The sequence below is a fragment of the Chlamydotis macqueenii genome, chromosome 2 (genome assembly GCF_036417535.1).
Source record: "Chlamydotis macqueenii isolate bChlMac1 chromosome 2, bChlMac1.mat, whole genome shotgun sequence".
Taxonomy (NCBI): Eukaryota; Metazoa; Chordata; class Aves; order Otidiformes; family Otididae; genus Chlamydotis; species Chlamydotis macqueenii.
This window is the reverse complement of record NC_141557.1, coordinates 101,608,969-101,633,070: the sequence shown is the minus strand read 5'-3', so window position 1 is coordinate 101,633,070 and position 24,102 is coordinate 101,608,969. Positions and strand designations below refer to the sequence as shown.

The 24,102-nt window shown below is 44.6% G+C and overlaps 1 protein-coding gene across 2 annotated transcripts; it reads left to right on the top strand.

The window, feature by feature from the left end:
* The first annotated feature begins 6,734 nt into the window (after positions 1-6,734).
* Positions 6,735-23,638, top strand: CNDP2 (carnosine dipeptidase 2). Of its 2 annotated transcripts, none has more exons than XM_086740548.1 (12): positions 6,735-6,779; positions 9,454-9,543; positions 10,493-10,636; positions 14,265-14,427; positions 15,997-16,085; positions 17,001-17,201; positions 17,714-17,798; positions 18,369-18,529; positions 20,936-21,100; positions 21,631-21,772; positions 22,370-22,517; positions 22,948-23,638. In XM_086740548.1, exons 2-12 carry the CDS (start codon positions 9,484-9,486, stop codon positions 23,015-23,017), a joined length of 1,428 nt encoding a protein of 475 aa, XP_086596674.1. In that variant the 5' UTR covers positions 6,735-6,779; positions 9,454-9,483; the 3' UTR covers positions 23,018-23,638. The 2 variants fall into 2 exon arrangements, with proteins under 2 accessions (XP_086596674.1, XP_086596675.1); XM_086740549.1 differs by lacking the exon at positions 6,735-6,779 and adding an exon at positions 7,439-7,457.
* Positions 23,639-24,102: the final 464 nt, after the last annotated feature.

Below are 24,102 nucleotides of genomic sequence, written 5' to 3'. Positions count from 1 at the left end.
CATCAGAGACTGAAAGATGGAAAAATATGACCCAAAGAGACCTCAAGAGCTCATTTAATCCATCCCCCCTAAAAACAGGCTTAATCAAATCTATCTTATGCTGATAGTTTCTTGTCTAATTTGTGCTAAAGACTTTTACAATACCTCTAACATTGGAAAGTCCAACATTTCCCCAGGCAATCTATTTCAATGTGTGGTGGACCAGCCTCGACTAGCATCTAAGGCTCCTCCCAGTCGCTCCAGAAAGATGGGGGAGAAAATTAGAAGTGCAAAAGTGAGAAAAAAATCTTGTGGGTCAAGATGAAGACAGTTTAATTAATGAAGGGGAAAAGGAAAAACAAACAAACAAACAAAAGCCAAACAAGGCTGTGTCCCCTGCCAATTTCTTGCCCACCCCCAGTCTACTGGGGTGGCAGAGTGAGAAGCAGAGAAAGCCTTGACACCGTGCAAGCACTGGTCAGCAATAGCTAAAACACTGGTGTGTTATCAACACTGTTTTGGTAACCCATCTAAAACACATCCCTGTACAGACTGCTATGAAGAACATTAACTCCATCCCAGCCAGACTCAGTACACAATGCTTTGTAATCCTTACGGTTAGAAAACTGTTTTCAGATTCCCAGTTTCAACTTTTTGGATGTGATGTAAACCTGTTCTTGTTCTGTTCACTTTGGAGAAATGATCCCTTTTGCATGCTGCAACAGCTCTTTAAACATTTCAAATTAATTACCTTTAATTTTCAAAACATTTAATTTAGTCTCATGCTTTCACTTGGGATTCTTCTCTTCACTCCAAGTTTTCCTTCAAGTACCACAGTAAACAGGCTGAAAAAAAACAAAATAAATTTTGATTGATATGTCTTCCAAGCCTTCTAAGACTCTTTGTCCAAGCCTGGTCAAACTGTAGATTCTTGGAATAACAGATTAGTTTTGGATGGAAGGGATTTTTGGAGATGACCCAGTCCAGCACCTCCAGCACCCTGCCCAAAGCTCTAGCCCTGCCTCCTGGATGGACCTTAGACCTATGTTTGTAGATAGGTTGTCTCTTGGTAACCCCACTGTCAGGGCACTGGGTGGGCCAGGGGCTCCCTGTGGGCCCAGGGCCAGGAGCAGTGGGGACTCCTCAGGTAGTGTTGCAGGGCATGTCCTCCCCAGCCAGGGCCTGTCCCACCATCACCCCTCTGGATGGGCTGAGGCTGGGCCAGGACGTGGGCCTGGGGGTGAACTGGGTGTGGGGGATCCATGGCTGGGCAGGGCAGGGCCATGGGGAGCTAGAGACCAGCCGGGCTGGGGCAGGGTCTGCTGTTTCTGGGGGTCTGAAATGGGGTCCTGGCCACGGGCTGGGGGAGGGAGGGAGCCCTGTGGGCGGGCACGGACAGGCAGGGCTGGCAGTACTTCGGGGCATTGTTGTTTGTTTCCCATACTGTCCCCATACTCTGGCTGAGCTTCGGACCCATGTTACACCTTTGCCTCCAGCCTGGTCTCTGGCTGCATCTCCTTTTCCTCCTGATATGACTCTCTGGCTGGAGCAGGCTCATCGCTTGCCACGTCTAGGGCTACCGATGGACCCTGTCATCCACCCCTGGCTCTGCTTGCCATGTTCAGATGCTGTGGGCCTGCGCCCCTGTGCTGGGTCACACTCGCTGGGTCACCTCAGCCAGTCCCTGCTGCTCCCTGGCAAATATCTCTACGGGTGGAAGCTCCACAGCCCCTCGCACAACTTGTTCCAGTGCTCAGTCGCTTCCACCCTGACAATTTTTTTCCTTGTATCTACTCAGTATTTCTCTTGCTGCAGCTTGTGACTGTTGCTTCTTGTCATTTTGCTGTGTACCTCTGAGGCCAATCTGTCTCCTTCTCCACTTTTGCTTTAGTTAGTAGTAGACAGCCATTTGACAACGCTCAGCCTTCCCCTCTTTAGGCTGAAGAAACCCGACTCTCTTAGCCATGTCCTCCAGCCCACCTAACCATCTTGGTGGCCTGCTGCCACCAGTCAATACAATTTGTCCATATCTAATTTGTTCCAGTTTGTCAATATCTCAAATCTCTTCTATCAGGAGAAGGGCAGGAATTAATCTGGAAGAAAACCTGATGTGTCTCAAACGGCTATGGACTTCATACCACAGAGTCTGCATCTTAATGTGCACATCTGCAGAGAGGATACAAAATCCAGCAAGGGTTAGTATAAGGTGTTGAGGAACATAAACCTTACAGATACATCAAGTTAGTTGTATGTATTCAATAATAGAGCCTGGTGACATCTTAATGGCTTTCAGACTCCAGAAGAGTGGAAGAGAAGTATGTTTTTTAGCACAATTATAACAAGGTATTCCCAGGGATCATGGTCCTAAAAGAAGAGTTAACATGTACTTTTCAAAGCTCTTTTACCTCATAAAAGTGCTCTGGGAGTTTAAGTTGATTTCATGAGGCCTGTGAGGCAGGTTAGTTGTACGAAACACCCACCTGTCTTGTGAAGCACCTGGGAAAAACAGATAATTCAAACCTCAGTGAATCCCCTGGACGTGCCGGCTTGACTACTGCACACCCATGTGTGCAATCTGCAGAAGTTCATGCACTTTGCCTTCTTGTGCATTTGAAAGTATGGAAGGAAGGAAGACGCCACAAAAAAAAAATGTTCTCTTGAAGCTTTCGAGTCATTACCCAGATTAGTGTATTTAAGGTAAGCCATGTTAATGGGGTCAAAATGTCCACATAGGTTCATGTCCATGGGTGTGACATAAATAGGACACACTTCAGTTTAGAAAGGATTAAAGCAATCAGGAAGGAATTCCTTAAACATCAGTTGCAACCTGCCTGTGCTAGTCCTTTAAATTTACTGTCACCAGTCCAAAAACTATTGTGTGTAGGAAAGCAAATAATTTCAACAAAGCTGCATTGTCCTGCAAGTTCGTATACACAATCTTTTCTTTCAACCTAGCAGATCACCTAATGTAGTGTGAGCACCCGATATTTAGAAAGTTGGGCTCTTAGCCCACCTAAGCAGAACCATGCAAAATAAAAAGGGAGTAGGAAATAGCAAGATACAATAACAAGGCTGAAGACAATTAATTTACAGTTTTTTAATTTACAGACAATTAATTTACATTTTTTCCCCTCAGAAGTGTAAAGTAACTGTTGTGTGTTTATCTCAGGGGAAAGGACAAAGAAATTGAGCAGTGTGAGATTTTTAGATGGCGTACACCTGCATATAGGGTCATGACCGCCACTTGAAATTCATTTCAAAAGAAATGACAGTGAGATTTTGTAGGTTTACTGTAGCATCCGTAGAAGCTTTCTGTCCCATTTCATGGTTTCGCATGGAATTTTTCAGGAAGGATGGCCACAGCTACTAAGGAAGTGGTATCTCTGTTGTCCTCCCACAGCTCTCAGCCTGCAGCCATCTTGCAAAGCTGATTTACAGAGCTGTCTTCTCCTCAGACCAGTGCTGTGGTTTCAGGCCCCTCACCTACTCAGCTGCTCTTGCTGCAGCTGCCTCATACATGCTACACCCCCATGGTTCAAATGCAATGGCACAATTATCTATGAATTATTTCTTTAGAACAAAACCATTTCAAAGATATGCAATAGAGCAGCTTAGATGTTTAGATAGCTTCACCTGGACCAGAAAGGCTGACCATCCTTGTATTTTCTTTATAAAGTACCTTGCTTTGTCACCCTCTGTCCCTAAACCATTTCTGATAAATGTGTCTTTTTCTATCTTTCCTTTCTCCTCTGTTCCCAAAGGATTTTTATGCATGCATAGATTCTTTTCACCTCTAAAATACTAGCCTTGTAAAACAAAACTGCAGTTCCTTAAAGACAATTTACAAGGCCTTCAAAGCTGATAATTGGGCACACCTGCTTTCAGAAAAGTTGTTTTTTTTTCACTCGGGTGAGCTACTGTGTGGTTTTCGTGTTTGTTCTTCACATAATCCTTTGTGGATTTTAGATCAATTGAGGCTTGTAGAAAACTCTGATAACACAGTACACAATATTTTCATCATATGCTTCCCTAATGCTTGCCTTTTTTTTTTTTTTCTCCAGCTTGTGTCCTTGATTCCTATTTTCGACTTGTGGGGATTATTTTCAATGTGGGAAAAAAGTACCAAAAATTACTTCCATGTAGGAATGGAAAGAGGTCACCAGGAATCATCCCATGTCATGTCACGTAATACCTTTCACAAATATAACAAACTACTTTTTAAAAGCAGTTTCTTTTCCTTCTTTTTAAGAAAACTTTTTATTTCCTACTGCTTCTGAGGAAGATTTTTCCTAATATAAGTGTGGATAGAAACTTTATTCCAGTTTCTAAGCTCCTTTTGTCCATGTGCAGTAGATTTGGCCATCTGCTCTTCCACCAAGACAGAGCAGTGCCGCGGTCATGGTGCCAGGGGCTCCCCCGGGTCTGGGGTGCCAGGAGCGGCAGGGGCTGCCATGGGGGTCTGTCAGGGCAAGGCCTGGCAGCCAGGGCCCATCCCACCCTGCAGACAGGAGCCGGGCAGCCAAGGGGCACCGGGGCAGCCCCAGCCCTGGGCAGTGGCATCTCCGTGGGGACAGGCCGAGGCTGCCCAGGTCAAGGTGGCCCATGGCCAGGCCAGGCAGGGCTGTGATGGGGGCAAGCACTGGCAGCCCAGACAAAAGCAGCTCCCATGGGCCGAGGGCAGCTCTAGCCATAGTTTCCTCGCAGGCTGCCTGGGAGCCTTTCCCCACCATCACCAGTGGGACAGGGCAGCCACCGAGTTCCCAAATTACGTAGTTCTCTCCCATGGCAGCTCCCGGTAGCTCACTGACCTCCCATGACCAGGTAGTATGCCCTGCTCCTTCTCACTCATTTCCAACTCATGAGCTCCCAGTTACCAAATTTCATCCCAGTTTCATTTCTGTGAGCCTCAAGGTCATCATGTTGTTCCATTTTCCTTCTCTGTCCTGACTCCACATCCCAGCTTTGCCCTCAGCAAATTTTATCAGTGCATTTCCTAATATTTGTGGTACTATGGACCATACTGCCCAACAGGTTTGACTGAGTGGTGAGCCTAGAATCATATCATCATAGAATGGTTTGGGTTGGAAGGGACCTTTAAAGGCCATCTAGTCCAACCCCCCTGCAAGAAGCAGGGACATCTCCAACCAAATCAGGTTGCTCAGGGCCCCATCCAACCTGGCCTTAAATGTTTCCAGGGATGGAGCATCCACCACCTCTCTGGGCAACCTGTTCCAGTGTTCCAACACCCTCAGTGTAAAAAATTTTTCTCTTATATCATCTCAATCTGCCTCCTATTTTAAAAACATTAGCCCTTGTCCTACCACAACAGGCCCTACTAGAGAGTTTATCCTCAACTTTCCTATAAGCCCCCTTTAAGGGGGAACTTATGGGGGGGCTATAAGTCCCTACAAGCCCCTTTAAGACCACTATAGGGTCTCCCTGGAGCCTCCTCTTCTCCAGGCTGAACAGCCCCAACTCTCTCAGCCTGTCCTCATAGGAAAGGTGCTCCAGCCCTCTGATCATCTTTGTGGCCTCCTCTGGACTTGCTCCAACAGGCCCATGTCCTTCTTATGTTGGGGGCTCCAGAGCTGGATGCATTACTCCAGGTGGGGTCTCACCAAAGTGGAGTAAAGGGGCAGAATCACCTCCCTTGACCTGCTGGCCACGCTGCTTTTGGTGCAGCCCAGGATGCAGTTGGCTTTCTGGGCCACAAGGGCGCATTGCCTGCTCATGTTGAGCTTCTCGTCCACCAGCACTCCCAAGTCCTTCTCCTCAGGGCTACTCTCAATCCATTCTCCACCCAGCCTGTGTTTGTGCTTGGGATTGCCATGACCCAGGTGCAGGACCTTGCACTTGGCCTGGTTGAACATCTTGAGATTTGCCCAGGCCCACCTCTTGGCCCTGTCAAGGTCCATCTGGATGGCATCCCTTCTCTCCAGCGTGTCTACCTCCATAATTCAGGTAACAAACACTTTTATGACACCTTGCAGCCAACCACTATTTTTACAGTTATTTTAAGAATGTCTGTAAACCAATATGAGTTACCAAATTAGTGTATCCATACACAGCTAACAGCTATATGTACCAGAGCTATCCAGTTACTCATGAACAGAAGCAGCTTCAGCAGCTCCCATCTTACAGGGTCTTGCTCCTTTTAGGTCAGGAGCAGAGCAACCACAAGCCCTGCCTGAACTCTTTTTGCACTTGGAATGACTTTACGCCTTTCCAACAGGGTTAGGAGCTGAGGAAACTTCGCTGGGCGAGCTGCACTTCTGCCTTTGTTACGCTTTCCTTTTCCAATCCATCTCAACCACTCGAGCTCTAAAAGTCTATCTAAATCACAAACGTAGAAAGGCCATAAGGACACTCCCACCTTTAGTTGGAACAATTCAGTTGTCCAGACAGGCTCTGACCAAGACCTCTCAAACTTCTCCCATATTCTATTCCCCCTTCCTATCTCCCGTAGTATTTCTCATATTTCTCTCGTGCTGCTTATGCCCTTTGCCTATCACGTTTCACGGGAGAGTGGGAAGGCCGATAGCATCCCCCTGCCTCCAGCTGATACCCCCACGCAGGACAGCCCACCCCCGCCGAGGCCCCCGCCCGCCCCTAGAGTCCCGCGGCCCCTGCGCCCGGAAGCGGGAGCGGCGGCCCCCGCCCCTTCTTGCTACAAGCCCCGCCCCGCGGCCGCGGATTGGCCACCGCGGCGTGCGGCGCGGGGCGGGGCCGGCGCGGGGGTATTTAAACCGCCGAGGCGGCGGCCGGTGCCGGCTACGCGGAGCTGGGAAGGGGAGGAGGGGGTGAGTGCGGGTGCTGGCGGTGCGGGGGTGGGTCCGGGTCCCTTCGTGTCGTGGCGCCGTGCCTCGGCGCGCAGGGCCGCGCCTGGCCTCTCAACCGGCGGTTGCTTCCGCGCCGCGGCCTTGCGGGGGGGTGCCGGGTGCGCGGCGTCCCCGCCGGACCGGGCCTTGCACGCTGGCCCGCGGTGGGACGCGCCTGCCCGGCCCCCAGTTCCGGCCCGACCGGCTCTCCCGGGGCGCGGCGGCTCCTCAGAGGGAAGCTGCCGCTGCCCCCCATCCCCACGCTCGTTCCCTCTCCCCGTGAGCCTCCCGCCCGCCCGGAGGCCGCCTTCTCTGCCGCCGCAGAGCCGGGAGCTGCGGTGAACTTTCCCTTTTTGCTGCTGCAAAACCTTGTAAAGCCTCAAATTTGACCTTTAAGTCAACCTCAGCCCAAAGAGCAGGGCCCGTCATGTGGACGTGGGGTTGTGTGCTGTGGCTTGTGGAGGGCGGTGAGTGCTCTGCGATGGCTACAGACCTTGCCGAACCTGGTTAAATGCTCTCGCCTGGGCTGCTTGTCTTGCATGTGGACAAGGAGGGCAAAGTTGCCATAGCGCACTGATAGGCCCTTGCGGTTATCTTATTTCATGGTGCAACTGTTATACTGTTGTCAAAAGGTAGAACTGCAGAGCCCCTTCCACACAGGTAAGAAGGATTCTGTTCTCCAGTCTGAGGGACCCTACAGGAAACTTTAGCCCTGGTTTTCAGGAGGGGAGGGGAATTAATGTCCAACCTTGTGCTGTGCAGTAAGCAACATCTGCTTTTCCAAATTTGAAGCTTTTTGGAGCAGACTTCTGCAGCTATGCAGTGAGACTTGAGTGATTTGATGCCCCCTTAACTTTTAAGAATGTGTAAGTATGTTTAAGATGATAAAGTAGTCCCTGACTTGGCAAGCAGTTCACATCTTGTTTGTGTTGGACAGAGTATCAGCCTCCAAGTAATATGTTGTATTTTGTGTCTGTGCTGTGAAGCTATAGAGCCTTGATGTTGCTATAGGAACTGGTTAAGTGAAGGGGAGGGTCAGATGCACAGGGCTGATGCCTGTCTGCTGGTTTATCTGAAAAGCTCCAGATGAATCATGCCTGAGCTTTTAATTGCATGTGAGGATGGTGACTTCCTTAGGGAAACCAGTCTTCAGTGAGCAGCATTGCTTTAACTTGCTTATGTCTATATAGTCCTTTGAAGGCATTCACTTTCCACTGTTCATGACTGTTGAAGAGAATGCTTGAGCTGTCTGACAGTTTGATGTTGTCCTAGTTGGTACTTAAAATTCATTTTCCAAATTTAAACTTGATGGATGCTGTAAATGTCGTGGTTTTGTTAGTAAGGGGGGGCCTAAGGTGGTAGCTTCTGTAGGAAACTGCTAGAAGTCGCTCCCCTTTGTTCAGTGGACTCAGCCGGGCCTAGGGCGGACCCGCTGCTGGCCAAGGCTGAGCCGGTTGGTAGTAAGTTAAATAGAAGCAGTCTCCAGTGAGTGGAAGGATTTTTGTATGTGAAACATCAGTGATGTATGTAAGTACAACCCTATTTGAAAGAAAATGCATTCTGTAATTCTTTTGTAGATTTGGGGTGGTAGGATGTGCTTATATCACAGTATCCTGTGTGCGACAACCTGCAGCTTGAAAGTATTCATTTCAGCTATGTGGAGTAGTCAGCTGTTCAAGGCAAACAGTTGAGTCTGTCATACTTGTCTTGTGACTTCCATGTAGAAGTGGAAGAAAGACTTAAAGGATCTGGCATAAACCTGAACAAAATACTGAATCACAGCAGTTGGTGCTGCTGAACATGCTTGTTCAGTGTGTTACACAGGCACTGGAGTTTTTCCTCATAGTCCAGGCACTTGTATTTGAGGCATACTTGTAGAACTAATTTTCCTGGCTTAGAGGAGGTGCTATATCTTTAGTTATAGCTTGAGAACTAAGTTTAAGCTTGGTTTTTTTTGGTGGAGTGGACAGTATGTCTTTTTAATATGGAGTTTGGATTGATAAGGAAGACAGAAAACTGTGGAGGGGGGGAGGTCTGGAATTTTCTCACACAAACTTCAGTTGAAACTAAAAAACAAGGAAGTGGTAGCACTGAACTAGTTGCTGACCACTTGCTCCTGGGCTGGTTTCTGTTCCCGTGGCTTCCCTCTGACCTTCTTTGAGAAGGCTGAGTGGCAGGTTGAGACTTTAAAGCTGAAGAAAATGCAGTTCTTAAACTGCCTGTTTTTAACCTTTGTAGAGCACAAAGCGTGTTGCTTTCTTGGATCTAGCTACAAGCATTGGTACACTATTACTTGAACTCCTATTATGAAATCTGCTCTTTGAAGTTGCATTTTACTTGAGTATCATTTTGCCTGTAATTCTGCAGTAAAGTAAAGTACATGATTTGATTGAAGTATTTCTATAGACAAGCTTGCACAGTTTAGCTTTCAAAGTTATTTTGGAGGGAAGAGTCTGAAACAGTGGTGTTAAGATTAAATATGCTTTTGTTTAGTTACTTCACTGGGTGATTCTGTGAAAGGGAGTGGTCGCAGGTTTTATATTAGCACAACTTGGTGTGTGGCATTAGCAGTTGAAAGGTGAAAGTCTTCTGTGGCTGCTCAATTACTGACTGCTGCTTCTTAAACCTTGAAGGCTAAATTATTTTTCTGTCACAGATTCTTCAGCAACACTGTTCTGGCCAGAAAATGTCTGCTCTTGAAACCCTCTTTAAATACATTGATGAACACCAGGACCTCTATATTCAGGTATGTTTTCTTTGAGTTTTGTCCTGTGGCAGAGAGCACTATGGGATATTAAAAGCTGCATGGTCAGCTTCAAGCTTGTTGTTACACCTATATAATATGCCCAATAATAAAGTACTGCCAAGTAACTGGGGAGAGGGGGGAGCTGTTAGCAGGTGTGACTGATTTGAGTCAAGCTAGAAAACTTAAGAAACAAAGTTTAGATATAGTTCTGTTCAAAGACCTCAATCTCCATGGTAGATTTATTAGGAAATGCTCTATTACTGTGTAGTGCAAGCAATGACTTATTTAGAGGTACAAGAAGTTTGACACTAGTTCCTCAGTGACAAAATAGGTTTATACTGACTCTCCCTTTTCAAGATGGGAGAGGAAAGATATAAACAAGGCTGGAATAAAGCTTTTTCATATGAAACTGTTCATGTTGGGTACAGAGGGAGAGGTTACCTTCTGTGCTTTGCTGTTTAACCTGCAATTTAATTGTGCCTTGTATTGTAATCCCTTTCACCTGTGAAGGAATCAGTGGTATAGTGTGGTAAACTCTCAGGCAAGAACTATGCCAAGTGTTCAAGTTCTGCCAGTTGCTCTCAGTGATCTCACATGGTGGGGAAAAAGCTGAGGCAGCCTTTCTGAGAAGCCTGAGAGACATTAGCTGGTTCTGGATGCTTAAAGAATGGCAACCAGAAAGGCACAATATGCACAAGCTGTTGTACTCTTAAGCTTACCTTATGTATCTGTAGACTTTGTGTTACACTGCAGGGGTAGCTGTAGGAAAGCGATGTTTTAGAGAGCTTTTGAGTACTGCTCCTTTGAGCAGAGGACAGAGCTGATTTGCCTCAAGTTTAAGCTTGACTAAAACAGTATTAAATTAATTGCAAGGTGTTTTAATTGTATCATACCTCCCATGCTGTAATTCATGCGTAGTAAAACCTTTAGCTTTTCCATCTTTCTGTAGCGGCTGGCTGAATGGGTGGCAATCCAGAGTGTGTCAGCGTGGCCGGAGAAGAGGGGTGAAATCAGGCGCATGATGGAGGTTGCTGCAAAGGATATTGAGCGACTGGGAGGCACAACCCAACTTATGGATATTGGGAAACAAAAGGTATGTGAGCATCTCCATATCAGCTTAGTAAAAAGTCTCTTTAGAAGACAAGGTATTTTGCACTAAGACGTGCTACCTTCTTAAGATCGCAGTGAGAAAGGCACCTAGACTCTATAAAGTATCACTTAAAATGCTGTTTATTAGAGCTACCACTATGAAGACAGAGGCTAGTATAGATAAGATGTTCCTTCAGATGCTGGGAACCCCAAGCTGTCCAGCATATAGTGGGCATCCAGTTAGTGTGCAGCATGCTGATCCCATTCATGGAAATGTTATCCCATTTTATTTATTCAAGCTGTTAGATTCCACTGCCAAACAAAAGGGATATTCACATGAGAACTTTTTTGCTACACTTCTAGATAAAGACAAGGACATGCAGGTGGTTTAATCACCAGGACCAAGTGGGAACTGCCTGCAAGCTACAGTCAACAGGCTAAGTTTATCTTCCAACCCAAGGACAGCAGCACAGCACAATACAAGCAGGAAGGCGAAGCTGTGTGTGCAGCATAGTGCAGCACAGGCTTGGGTGTACTTGGGTTAATGTCGTAGTTCAGCCCCGATGGGGACCAGACTATGCAGTCTCTCTCTCACTCCCCCCACCCTCCAAGAGAATAGGAGGAGATGATATAAGAAAAACGGCTCGAGGTTTGAGATAAGGACAGGGAGAAATCCTTAAAGTTACCGTCACGGGCAAAACAGACTCGACTTGGGGAAAACTATTCATTTATTTCAAAAATTAGCAGGATAATGAGACAGGGAACAAGATAACCTCCCCCCCACCCCTCCCTCTTCCCGGGCTTAACATTATCTCTACTACCTTCCCCTCCCGAGCGGCACGGCGGGGGGGGGAAGGGAATGGGGGTCGTGGTCAGTTCATCACGCGTTGTTTTACGCTGCTGTATCATCGTCGGGGGAAGAACTCCTCACTTTCCTCCTCTGCTCCATCGTGGGGTCCCTCCCACAGGCCACAGTCCTTTGTGAAACTGCTCCGGCATGGGTCATCTCTTCCACGGGGTGCAGTCCCTCCAGAACAGCTGTCCCAGTGGGCCCTCCATGGGCCACAGCCTCCTTCAGGCCTCCACCTGCTCCGGCGTGGGGTCCTCCACGGGCTGCAGGTGTATCTCTGCCCCTCCGTGGACCTCCATGGGCTGCAGGGGGACAACCTGCTCCACCATGGTCTTCACCACAGGCTGCAGGGGAATCTTGGCCAGGAGCAGCATTACTCCTCCCCCTCCTTCTTCACTGACCTTGGCGTCTGCAGCCGTTCTCACAACAGGCTGGCAGACGCCTCTCAGGATCCTTTTTACATCTTATTCACTTCTCATCTCCTCTCCACTTCTTGCAGCCCGGCCAGGCTGAGTTGGGCCCAGTCGGCTGCCTGGCAAGAGGCCAGAGGGTGAGGCCTGCAAGGCCAATGAGGCTCGCGCCTCCCCCTCTCTGCCCCTGCTCAGCTGCTTCATGTCTTCTTTTCCCTCTTTTTCTGTTTTCCCCTACTTAAATACGTTATCACAGAGGCGTTATCATGGGACATTCTGCTACCAATTGGCTCGGCCTTGGCCAGCAGCAGGTCTGCCCTAGGCCTGGCTGAGTCCACTGAACAAAGGGGAGCACCCTCTAGCAGTTTTCTACAGAAGCTGCCACCTTAGGCCCCCCCTCACTAACAAAACCGGAACAGCTAACTATGTGGATCACTAGTTCCTTGATGTCTGATCTTCTGGTCAGGATCGTTGCACAAGGGTCTTGTGAGTGGTGGCCTAGAAAGGCAGTAGCATGTAGGTGCCTTTCCTGCAATGCAGTATGAGCATCATGTTAAAATAATTTTTTTATAGTAACCCTTGGAATCCAGATCAGTTAAGCATGTTGTATTACATTTTGGACTGTGTAATTAAATGTATTTTAAATACTCATGTAAGAGCACCTGCAAACAAAAACGTTAGACATTTTTAACAGCAGGCTGGTGTTGGGTGTTAGACCCATAGACTGTAAAGTTACTAACTGAAGTTTCAATAAAACTTCCAAAAGATTTTTAGGCTTTTCCAGAAGTGTTACATTTGTCACAAGATTGCACTGCTCCCTTACAAGATACAGAAGGATCGTTAATAGCATGACTTCTCTCCTTATTTTTAGCCATCTGGACTGCTTTTCTTCACCTGAAAAATGTATGTGAGAATAACAGTCTCATCCTAGGGAACCATCCCCTTGATATGCTTCTCTTTTGAAGTGCCTAGTGGTTATGTATCACATAATAATACCCATATCAAAATTGTTAGACCAGCATTTGGATAGTGGCATTCAACATTGTGTTGTACTGCAGTGTTGCTAGTTTTAGAAGATCATCATCATAATTGGTGCTAATGACTGCTGGGTAAACCTATGTGTATCAGGCCCTTCTGAGCAGTTTTTGCTTTTGGCAACTGGAGTACACTTGTTTGTAGCACTACAGGTCCCAGCAGGTAAGCAGCTGTTTTCATGTGCCCTCTTGGGAGGGAATCTGTAGGATAATTCTAGTGCTGCTACTACCTACAGCCTAAAATCCCATCAAAAGTGCTTCAGTTAATTCAGAGACAATTTGTTCCTTTCATCAGTGTAACTTTTTAAGAGCAAGAACTGATTTTAGTTTACTACAAGTAACATTACTTAGAAAACTCTTGCAGCTGGATTAAAATTAACTTTAGTATTTAGTTTTATATTAAGTATAGGCAAAACTAGTCAGTGTATCAATGTAAAGATACACTGTATCAATGAAAGACCATGTAAAGCAACTGGTGAACTTGTCTGATCTAACTTAGTTTACTGCTGCACAGGAGTTTGTACTGTGTATGGATCACTGTAAGTGTACATTCTTGCAATAATGCTTTAATCAATTAAAGCTGCAGCTGGCCAAGGACCATAGAACCTTTTGATAAAAAAAACCCAGAGCTTAGAGCCCATATGAGCAAAAAGTCAAAGCTGATCTTGATCTACTCAAACGTGTCTAGGAATATGTGTTAGCTCACCAGAAGGGAAATAGATGCTGACTGAGAATATCAAGTGAAAATTGCTTATGGAGTATTCCAAAGGACTAAGCCAAGTTCAACTCCAGAACTAAGTTCATCAGCACCACCCTGCCCTTTGCTTAACAGTCTAGGCTGGTATAGGGAAGTACAGCTGTTATGCTGACCTTGTTTGGGGGTAGGCATGTGTTACACTCAGTGATAACCATTGTCAGGAAATTTTTGTCTAAAACTATACTGTGGACAGGATGAAAGTGCAGTGACAAGCAATGCAGAATGCAATATTGAATGGAGTTTATCACTTATGCTTAGATCAGCATTAGATATGGCAGTTTGGCCTGCAGACAGCTTGCTCCGCTAAAATCTGAGGTAGGATTAATAGTTTAAAGCCAACAGTTCTGAGTGGCTTGGAACATTTTACTGGGACTTATCAGGAAAGTTCTACTACCATGATGCTGTCATGCCTTCATTGGCACACTGCTTCTGGCAATCAGTTTAAGTACCTTATTTTTATTTAGCTGTCTGTGCCCCTAATCTCATAACCTTCATAATGTTGAAGTAATTCATTCATCTGATAAAAACGTGCCAATCTGACATTCCACATTTGAATAAAACTTCTTGCCTCCTATTTCTAGCTGCCTGATGGATCAGAGATCCCTCTACCACCAATTGTTCTGGGAACACTTGGCTCAGATCCACACAAAAAGACTGTGTGTGTGTATGGTCACCTGGATGTTCAGCCAGCAGCACTAGAGGACGGCTGGGACAGCGAGCCCTTCACGCTGGTAGAAAGAGAAGGTAAGGGCAGTGGACTTCACAAACTGGTGAGCGCTTCTTTAACAAGCGGGGTCTTTCTCAACTGTTGTAAAGCTGTACCCTTGACTGAAAGGGGGAAGGAAAGTAAGAACAGACATGGGTGTTTATTTAATACTGTTGAGGTAAAAGATGCAGGAGGGGAAATGGTAAGCAAGTAGAGCTGAAAAATCTCAGCTGCTCTCAGGGTTTGTTTCCTTTTCTGATAGCGTAGACTGTTCTTGCACGTTATCTTCCTTGTAGCTACAGCGAAGTCTCAACTGCTGCCTTCTGCTCTAACAACTGGTTGCCAGAAAGCTTTCTAGAACTAGTTTCTTGTGCTGTTCACAACTTGCAGCCTGTAAGGTCATGTCAGACTGGAGGGATTTTTGAACTACTACAGGGGACAAACACTCAACGCAGCTGCTTTATGCCTGGAGACAGCGGTGGTATAGCATCCTCCCTGGGTCGCCTTATGCATTGTATGTGTTGTAGCATTCTGTGCTACAATGAGTACTGCAGAGGCTGTGTTTTACAGAGGTAGTGCCCAGACAAGTGTCTCCCCCATAAATGGGGATGAAGAAATTGTGCAGTGACTCCTGTTGAAACAACACATTGCCAGTAGCCAAGAGGAAACAAACTTTCTTTTCTATTTAAAGCTGGTGCTACCAAGAAGCTTCATTTGCTCAGTATTGAGTGTCAAAGGTCATATGAATAGAAGGACATTAGACATTCTTGTTGCAGAGGTGTTAATCATTGCCAAGAAAAGAACTGTCTGTGGCAACTAGTATTTCTACCTGGTTACTTGGTTATAGGCAGCAGAGTCCAAGTGACTAAAATAGATTCTTATCTGATAGCAAGAGCTAGACTTGCCTCAGGCTGTGGCTTATGTCTATGCAACCTGGCAGTGCAGGAGGCATATTTACCAATGGCTCCTTGCCTTGCAAGCTGCCTGGCCTGTTCTGTCACTGTGGTTACACCTAGTGCTTAGGGTTGTAGCCACAGCTCTGAGTTGCAGCAGTATCTGCCTTTACTGTGATGCCATGTGATACCATTTCCTGGGACTTCTCTGTAGCTTGTAAAACTTGTCTTTGACTAAAGCTCTTTCTGAGGAGATTCCCATTTACCTGGAGAATCCAGAGAAGTGATTGGTCACTAGGTACTGAAGTCTTGCTCTTCAACAAAGAATTGTTGAATCAAAGCTAATAACTGGATATTTTCCTGTAAAAGGAGGTAGCTTGTTTCTATACCCTTAGTGATGTGTTTGTAGAAAACTATATTGTAGTGAAGGATATGGAACAACTTAGCCCAAGGCAGTTACATCTTTTCCAGGAAGCAACTGAGGGAAGAGGCAGGATAGCTGTAACTGGGAGAACTATTGTAGTCTTGCACCTATCCTGCTTGCATGGGTGTGTGAAGTGTGATGTAAAACTGCTACTTCAGAAGAAAAAAAAGAAAGTTATTACAAGAGTAAAAAGCTTATCCAAAGTAAAGTTTTCTCCTGCAAGCAAGAGATGACTGAAGCTTCATCCTAATTTTTCTCCACAGTGGTTAATTTGTATCTTGTTTCTACAGGAAAGCTGTATGGGCGAGGATCAACAGATGACAAAGGTCCAGTGCTTGCCTGGCTGAATGCCTTGGAGGCTTATCAACAAACTAACCAGGTATGTGCCCAAAATGTATCCTACTTTTTTACATACAGCTGAGTCTAGCAATAAATGCTATCCAAGCCACAAACCTTTGTGAAGCAAGCCTGCTTATTCAGCTGCCTGGAGGAATGATGCAATAGTCCTGTAAATTCCCTGGTGTCCCAGTAGAGTTGAGTTGACTTGCTGACAAGTTAGTCTTGTAGATGCTTAGATTGCACTTCAAACATTTTTGCTATAATGCAATGTCTAGGAAGGAAAATACATATGCAAGCATCTGGAGCAGGATGAATAATCAAATATGATCCCTTTCATGTAAGGATGTCAAATTAGCTTGGCCTTTAGCAAAGCTTAATGTCTCACTGCCACTAAGCTCTAAGAGACTAACTTAGTAACATTAAACTGGAAGCTTTGCTGTTTCTGTTCAAGAGAAAGTGCAATCAGAACTAGCTCAGGATGTCTGCTTTGTCTTGCAAGGCAAGTTGCTATTACTTGTGAGAAGAATTAGCAGTTCTCAAGTGCTGTCTAGACATAGAATATGGTAGACTGGATAGACAGGGTAGCTCTGACTCTACGACTGTGGCATCCAATGTCTGCAGTTAATGTTAGTTTTCCTAGCCTTGTGACTTACCTTCAGCAACAGATTTTTGCTGTGTTCACACAGTTAAGAGGATTGGGAACAAGTTGTTCTAGAGCTTAGCTAAAGCTTTTTTGAAGAGTTTGAATTCCATCAAATGAAGGGTGGTGTAAGTGCCCTGAACATAAGCATAGTCCAAACTTTGATACTTTGGGTATAATTAACAAATTCCACTGTCATGGAACTAATTTACCCATGTCCCCTTTTCTGCTTTATACATGACAGATTAAAATTACTCATCAGAGGAGTCCAATGTTTTCACATACTTAATCTGTTCTTGTTTTTTATTTTCAAAGGAGTTTCCAGTAAATGTTAAGTTTTGTCTAGAGGGTATGGAAGAATCAGGATCTGAAGGCCTTGATGAACTGATTTTTGCTCAGCGAGACACTTTTTTCAAAGATGTGGATTACATTTGCATTTCTGACAACTACTGGCTAGGCAAGAAGAAGCCTTGTATCACCTATGGCTTGAGGGGTATCTGCTACTACTTCATAGAGGTAAGCACCGAAATACATTGCAAAACCAGTATTATTAAGCTGAATTTTCTACTGGAGGAGAGTGGTACCTCAAACTTTCTTGTTAATACCTTTTCTTCAGAAAAAGTGAAACAGCCTACTTTTCTACTAATTGTCTAAATAAGTTCCTTTTACTACCCCATATGATACTTGGGTGGGAGGCATAGCTTTCAGATGTATGAAAACAAGGTACGCAAGCACCTTTGCTGGAGGATTCTCATGACATAGATATCTTCATCCAGATGTTTCCTTGAGTGCAGGAAGAGATGTCACCACTGAAGTCCCCAAGGTTGGGACAGTCAGTACTAAGGGCAATGTTCATAGAGCAATAAAAATCATATCTGCTTTTATGGACTACAGCTGGGTGGTCTGGTTTCAAAAACAGATGCATTCTCAAAATAGGTGCAGTAAAAAACTAGGGTAAAAGTCTATCTGTACATTTGACAATGTGCTTATGCTAAAATTAACCTGAATCTTAATTCGCTTCCAACCAGGTGGAATGTAGTGACAAAGACCTACATTCTGGAGTTTATGGTGGTTCAGTACACGAGGCCATGACAGATCTCATTTCTCTAATGGGTAAGAAAAAGCAGGTTTCACTGAATGGATCTAAAATGAGTAAGCCTTTAAAGTGTGAGTTTGTTTGCAGTGAAGGGGGGGTTACTAAGGGCTGCTTATACTAGTAAAGTAATGACCAACGGAATTGTCCTTGCCAGCTTAGCATAAAACAGACTTATGCCTTAGATAAAGAAATATGATGAAAGTCTTGCAAAGGAGTGTTCTCTGTTAGCTTCCCCTAAAATCTTGCTGCAAACTTGTATGTTAAGTAAATCAGCTCTTTTTTGCAAACTCTTCTACAGATGCCATATTGAACAACTCCTTGGGAATTCTGCCTTCAAACAGCCAGGCAAACACGTAGCAGTAGAATTAAATGCATTTGCAAGGAAGTGCACATTTTGAATAGCTGCAAATTCCGTAAGGGCCTTCCAGACTTAGTGGAATAGACTCTGGCAGATAGAGGTCAGAATTAATTACATTTATGGAGTTTTCCTGAAGGCAAAGACTTCTGTTTCCCATGGAAAGTGTTCCCAGCAATGACATCTTGTTTCTTCTGGTTGAATCCTGATACTAGTTGCTTCTTGTTTACAGGTTCTCTCCTAGACAAAAAAGGGAAAATCCTAATCCCAGGTATTAATGAAGCAGTGGCACCTGTTACTGATGAGGAGCTGACACTATATGAGAAGATTGATTTTGACCTGGAAGAATATGCAAAAGATGTAGGAGCAACAAAACTATTGCATGATACAAAGGTATACTGTGCTCCTCCCTCTCTGCCCTGGTTAGCTGTGTTAGTTCAAGCTATCTATATTAGTAGAAGACAGAAACAAGGTTCTGTGGATACTTGTGTAGTTACCAAGTAATTTAGTAGGCTGAGAATTCTGATGTCTTTGGAAATGTGAGATTGCCTTGAAGATAATTCCACCTACTGGACAGTTGACTGCATATTTAACACTAGCAGTTGATCTACAAAGTTTTAGGTGCTTGGAAACTTAGTCTAGATTATCCTATGTTTAAGGCAAGCAGTCTAGACAGCTTTAAATTCATTCCTTAGTCTATGTATAAGTGGCATTTCAAACTTGTACAGAACTTCCTTTTCTAGGGCTGTTCTCTTAATGCTAGATAAGAACTGCTAGCACTTTTCTGGAGGTCAGTTACCACATCTGCACAAAGCATCTGATTTCCTATGGAAATCAGTAGGCAGTTCTGTAGGAAGTTGTTGTAGTTCAGCCCCAATGGGGACCAGACTACGCAGTCTCTCACTCCCCCGACTCTCCGAGAGAATAGGAGGAGATTTGACAAACAAGAGAAAACCAGAAAAAAAAACCAAACACGCGGGTTAAGATTGAACAAAAAGTAAATTTAACAGTAATGACAGAAGAAAACAAGAGAGTGATGGAACACAAATACAGTACAATAGCTCACAACAGATCTCCACATCCAGTCTCTTCCAAGTAGCAGGGGGCCTCCCTTCAGCACCCTCCTCACTTATATACTGAGCATGATGTCAGATGGGATGGAATAGCCCTTTGGCTAATTTGGGTAAATTAACCCCAGCTGTTAGCTAATTAGTTAACCATCCCAGCCATAGGGGCTACCAGCTTCAGTTCTCCACCCAGCTCAGGTAAATATTAACTCTATCCTGGCCAGAACCAGGACAGAAGTTCAACAGGTTATCAGAAGTAAAGATGTCTTTGCATTAGGTGAGAACTACTTGAGATCTAGCTGTGATGAACTGAAGGTTGACATACTTAACATCTTCCTAAACCTGGCAGACAAGGATTGTTTTCTAGCCATGAACTAGGCAGCCACCTAAATCTTTGAACAGGCTCAAGTTCAATAAACTTATGTCTGAACTTCTCAAATCTTCACCCTGGGAGCTTTCCAAATGACTGCTTTTAACAGCATTGAATCTTGCAAGGTATATGTATTACATACTAATTTTAAAGCCTTAAATTCTAGATGTAAATACATGTCATATCATAAAAAGCAGAAACAAGTGCTGTAAAAGACAAGTTTACATGTGCAGGTCTGTCTTCTGTCCTAGTACTGTCAGAAGGAGACTTTAGACTCAACTCAAATATATAAGTATAAGTAACAATTTTATATCCTCAACCTTGTCTTTATATGTTGGGGTTTATATCAACTGGGAGCACAGATTTCCTTGTTTAGCCTTGTCCTATAAAGTAATGGATGAAATGTGGCTTATATATAAGAAGGAGCTGGCAAGGTGTTCTATATGTATGTAACTGAACTAAAGCTGTTCAGTCTTGGCTAGACTGAAATTCTAGCTAACTTTCCAAGGGAGTTCCAAGCTGCATGCATGCAAGAAGGATCTTTGGGCTAAGGAGAGATATGGGAGAGAAGGCTGTAATCTCCAAGTGAGAAACAATCTGCCTGATATTTGAACTGTGACAGTTAAATTTGCTTTGAGAGAAGATTAGAGGCAGGTTGTACCTGGAGAAAAACAGCTAACATTAAAGCTGCAAAATTTCAAAGTTTCCTGAGTCTCAGGTTTGAGATACTGTAGCTGTCTAAGCAGGACACAAATGTGTTGAGTTCACAGTATCCAGTGTACTGAACAGCTATGTCCAAGGCAATAAGGAGGAAATGCAGAAGTGTATCTGAAAAAGGTGCTAGTGCTCACTCTAACCCGGAGTTCAGTCAGTTTAATAGAACTGATGGTATAAATAGTAGGAGCACACTGTATGCCTCAGTCTGCGTGGTGGTGAGGCTTTTAGAAAACTTGTGATCTTCATAAGCGTGTGATTTGGTGATGAAGACATCTGCTTGACTTGAGGCAGTGGGGACCAGAGCTTCCAGTGCACTTCTGACACACTGTACTTGAGCACCTAAATGGTGCTTGTGTCATTGTCAGAAGCAGACTGGTCATGTCCCATAAGTTCCATAGAACTAGGAGAAAGCCAAACTAGAGCTACTGAATCTTTTAAGGTGCTGAAAACCCAGCTGTTGTATCAAAATGTGTGCTTAATGGGAGCAGCAGCTTCTGTTTATAACTGAGTGGTCTTGAATGAGCTGCACTTGTCCATGGGAGAAAACACTGTTTCTTGCAAAGTCTTTATTAGATTGAAGAAATTATTACTTTAGGGAACTGTCAAACTTCATGTAACCTTGCATCTTTCCCTTTGCTTCTGCAGAGAAATATCCTTATGCATAGGTGGAGGTACCCTTCCTTATCTCTCCATGGAATTGAAGGAGCCTTCTCAGCCTCTGGAGCCAAGACTGTGATTCCTAGGAAAGTGATTGGCAAGTTCTCAATCCGGCTTGTGCCAAACATGACTCCTGAAGAGGTCACAAAGCATGTATGTTGAGACAGACTGATGATCTCAAAACTACTACTGTCTCTAAGCTTCTGTTCTCCATGCCTAGGGGAAGAGTATTTCTGGTTTCTAAAGCAGTTCCATTTATTAACTTTGCTACCATCTTCCCTGTTTTGCACCTCAGCTCACATAATTGAGGGACTCGCTGTATGGTCCCACACTGGATCATCATGGCCTGGCTATTTAATTTCTCTCAACTAACTCAGACAGGGCTTGGGAATAAATGCTACTTTAATTGTAGGGCACTTGGATTGCCAGAAGTGCATATTCAAAAGCATGGGGGTTTGACATATTGGGTAACTGTTCTATGGTATACAGTTAACTTGCCCAAAGGAGATATTTTGACTTCAGAGCAGATGTACATAATAATATGAAATAATAGTAGTAATAGGAAAAGTATTGCTGCACAGTAGTAGTGACCTGCAAGTCCCTAAAATGCTGTTATTATACAGTCTTTACCAGTGTTCATACAAATGCTAACAGTAGATAAGACTGTTCAACCTTTCTTATAGGTTGAAGACTACTTGAGCAAAAAGTTTGCAGAGCTGCAGAGCCCCAACAAATTCAGAGTCTACTTAGGCCATGGTGGAAAACCCTGGGTGTCAGACTTCAACCATCCCCACTACATGGCTGGTAGGAGGGCCATGAAGACAGGTCAGTGAGTTTTCCACTTGGCTTTGGGAGGACTAGAGAGCTCTTGTTTCAGTGCCTCAAGAAATACTGAGGAGGTCATGCTTGCAGAATACTTGGTGTTCTGCACTTTAAGTTTGGCTCACTGAGTAATGAAGCGTGTCATGTGCAATCCTTAAACTCAAGTGCAGGAAGGAAAAACTCATTCTTACTATATTGGAACAAGTCCACTGGTGTGGTGTTGTTTTTGCATAAGGATGGGGCTATCGTTAGTTCAGATTGCTTGCTTAGCCAAAGCCCACAAAGCTTAGGCATTCTAGCATCCTTCTTAATCAGTTATGCTAGGGCAACTAAAGCAAATCTGTGCTGGAGTACAAACAGGCTGTCAGATGAAGTGTTAGTTGTGTAACTGAGCTCTGAAAGTGACAGTACTCCAGCACTGCATCTAGGGGGCAAATGCCACAATTTTGCAACCTCTGCAGCCTGGCTAATTAAAGCAGCAAGATTTGGTCAGCACATTGTACAGAAGTGGTTGGTACTTGATTGCTTAAGCAGCCGTAAGGATCTGTGTTGGAAAAACAAATACAATTCCAAACTGACTAGAGTATCACTTTGTTCTAGTTTTTGGAGTTGAACCAGACCTGACAAGGGAGGGAGGAAGCATTCCTGTTACCCTTACTTTTCAAGAAGCAACAGGCAAGAATGTCATGCTGCTTCCTGTTGGAGCTGCAGATGATGGTGCCCACTCTCAAAATGAGAAGCTAAATAGGTAAGAGAATATGCCTGTGCAAGACTGAGTACTACTGTGGGTCTTGGCGTGTATTATGAAAAGGCCAAAGAAGAACTGAGCTCTTTTCTTTAATTCTTTTGAAGGCAAAGTGCCATTTCTCCCTAGCAGAGAATGACCAGCTGGGTAACTAGTCTGTAGCTGAATCTTGATCTCATTACGGCTACTGGTTTTATACACTTGCAACCAGAAGCAGTCCTTATGCTTTGATCTCAAAGCTTGGCTAGCCCTTACCCCAGGGGTGGCATTTCTGTCTTGCCAGGGGAGATGCAGGGAGGTTGCGAGGGGTGCCTGTTGCCTGAAGCGGTGATGCCTGTAGTGTCTGTGTGCATAGGACTGACTGCAGAAAGCACCACTGCTAGAAATACAGCTCAAACTAAGACAGTGCTAACGGAAGCTATCTTCTTTCCAGGCACAACTACATCCAGGGGGTGAAGATGCTTGGTGCATACCTATATGAAGTCTCCCAGCTGAAGGACTAAGTGTGACACCTTAGCTTCTGGCTTAGGGATCAGAAGTCTAAATTCCTTATAAAATGTCATCAATTACAAAGTTTTACATGGCTCCCCTTTTCCATCAACACTCTGCTGCTTTGGTGGGGGAGAGGGAAGCATGCAGTTCCACTTCACAAAGAACACTGTATCAAATATTTCTTTAAATGCATACTTCAAGTGAGACAGACTATTCCTTATCTGGCCAGCAGTCCTGAACTGCATCTTTGTCCCCTCTGTATCACTTCAAAGTTGTGGTTTGCTGTATTATCTACTTTTCCTGTAAAGCAGGAAGAACTGTTTGCTCTCAGCAACCACATCAGTTACAGAAATGCCAGCCAAGTTTAAGGTTTTTATTCCTGGATATGTCCTGGAAGCAGTCAAAGTGACAGATTATGGGGCTATACTGGAATGTGTTCAAACTGTAGTGAGGCATCTGTTTTGAGTGATTTGAAGAGCAATTTGTCTCTTGCAGTTTATACCTGCCTGCAGGTTTCAATGTACAGTGAATTAGGTTATAACAAAATTCACTGTGGTAATGACTACTGGCCATCTTTTTGTAAAGCTGCCTTTGTATTCCCTGAAAAGGACAATAAATAATCATGCTCTAGAGTTTGGCTTTTGGTCTCTAAGGATGAAATAATGACTGGGGAGGGAAAGCAGCTTCAGATAACTTGGGAGGAACTCTTCTGTGGCTATAGAGGCAGATGAGCAACATGGCTACACAGACTGTACTTCCTGGGAATCCACATTTTTATTCCTTAGGCTCTGATTCCACAACAGCTTGTTGACTTGAAGCAGCTGTTGCTAAATCCTGCTCTCCTGAGGGAAGACAAGCTCAAAATGTTCTGTTTTGACTCTGTAAGCCAGACACTGTAGCACAACTGATGATACATTAAGGGAGTGGGTGGAATTTATAGGCATAAGTGGGGGAGAGAAGAGCATCACTCATTGCAACTACTGACTGAGGTCCAACTTCAAGCTGTCTTTTTGGAAACATTCAACTCTAACACTTCTGGTATTATGTCAAAAGACAAACCCTTTTAAATGTGTGCTAATCTGAACTGGAGTTGGCT

Excerpts from the sequence above, each read along its gene's own strand:
- CNDP2 (XM_086740548.1), top strand. The coding sequence starts at position 9,484 with ATGTCTGCTCTTGAAACCCTCTTTAAATACATTGATGAACACCAGGAC. Across the intron at positions 17,799-18,368 it reads AGATCTCATTTCTCTAATGG|GTTCTCTCCTAGACAAAAAA; the intron begins GTAAGAAAAAGC and ends TCTTGTTTACAG. Across the intron at positions 21,773-22,369 it reads TAGGAGGGCCATGAAGACAG|TTTTTGGAGTTGAACCAGAC; the intron begins GTCAGTGAGTTT and ends ACTTTGTTCTAG.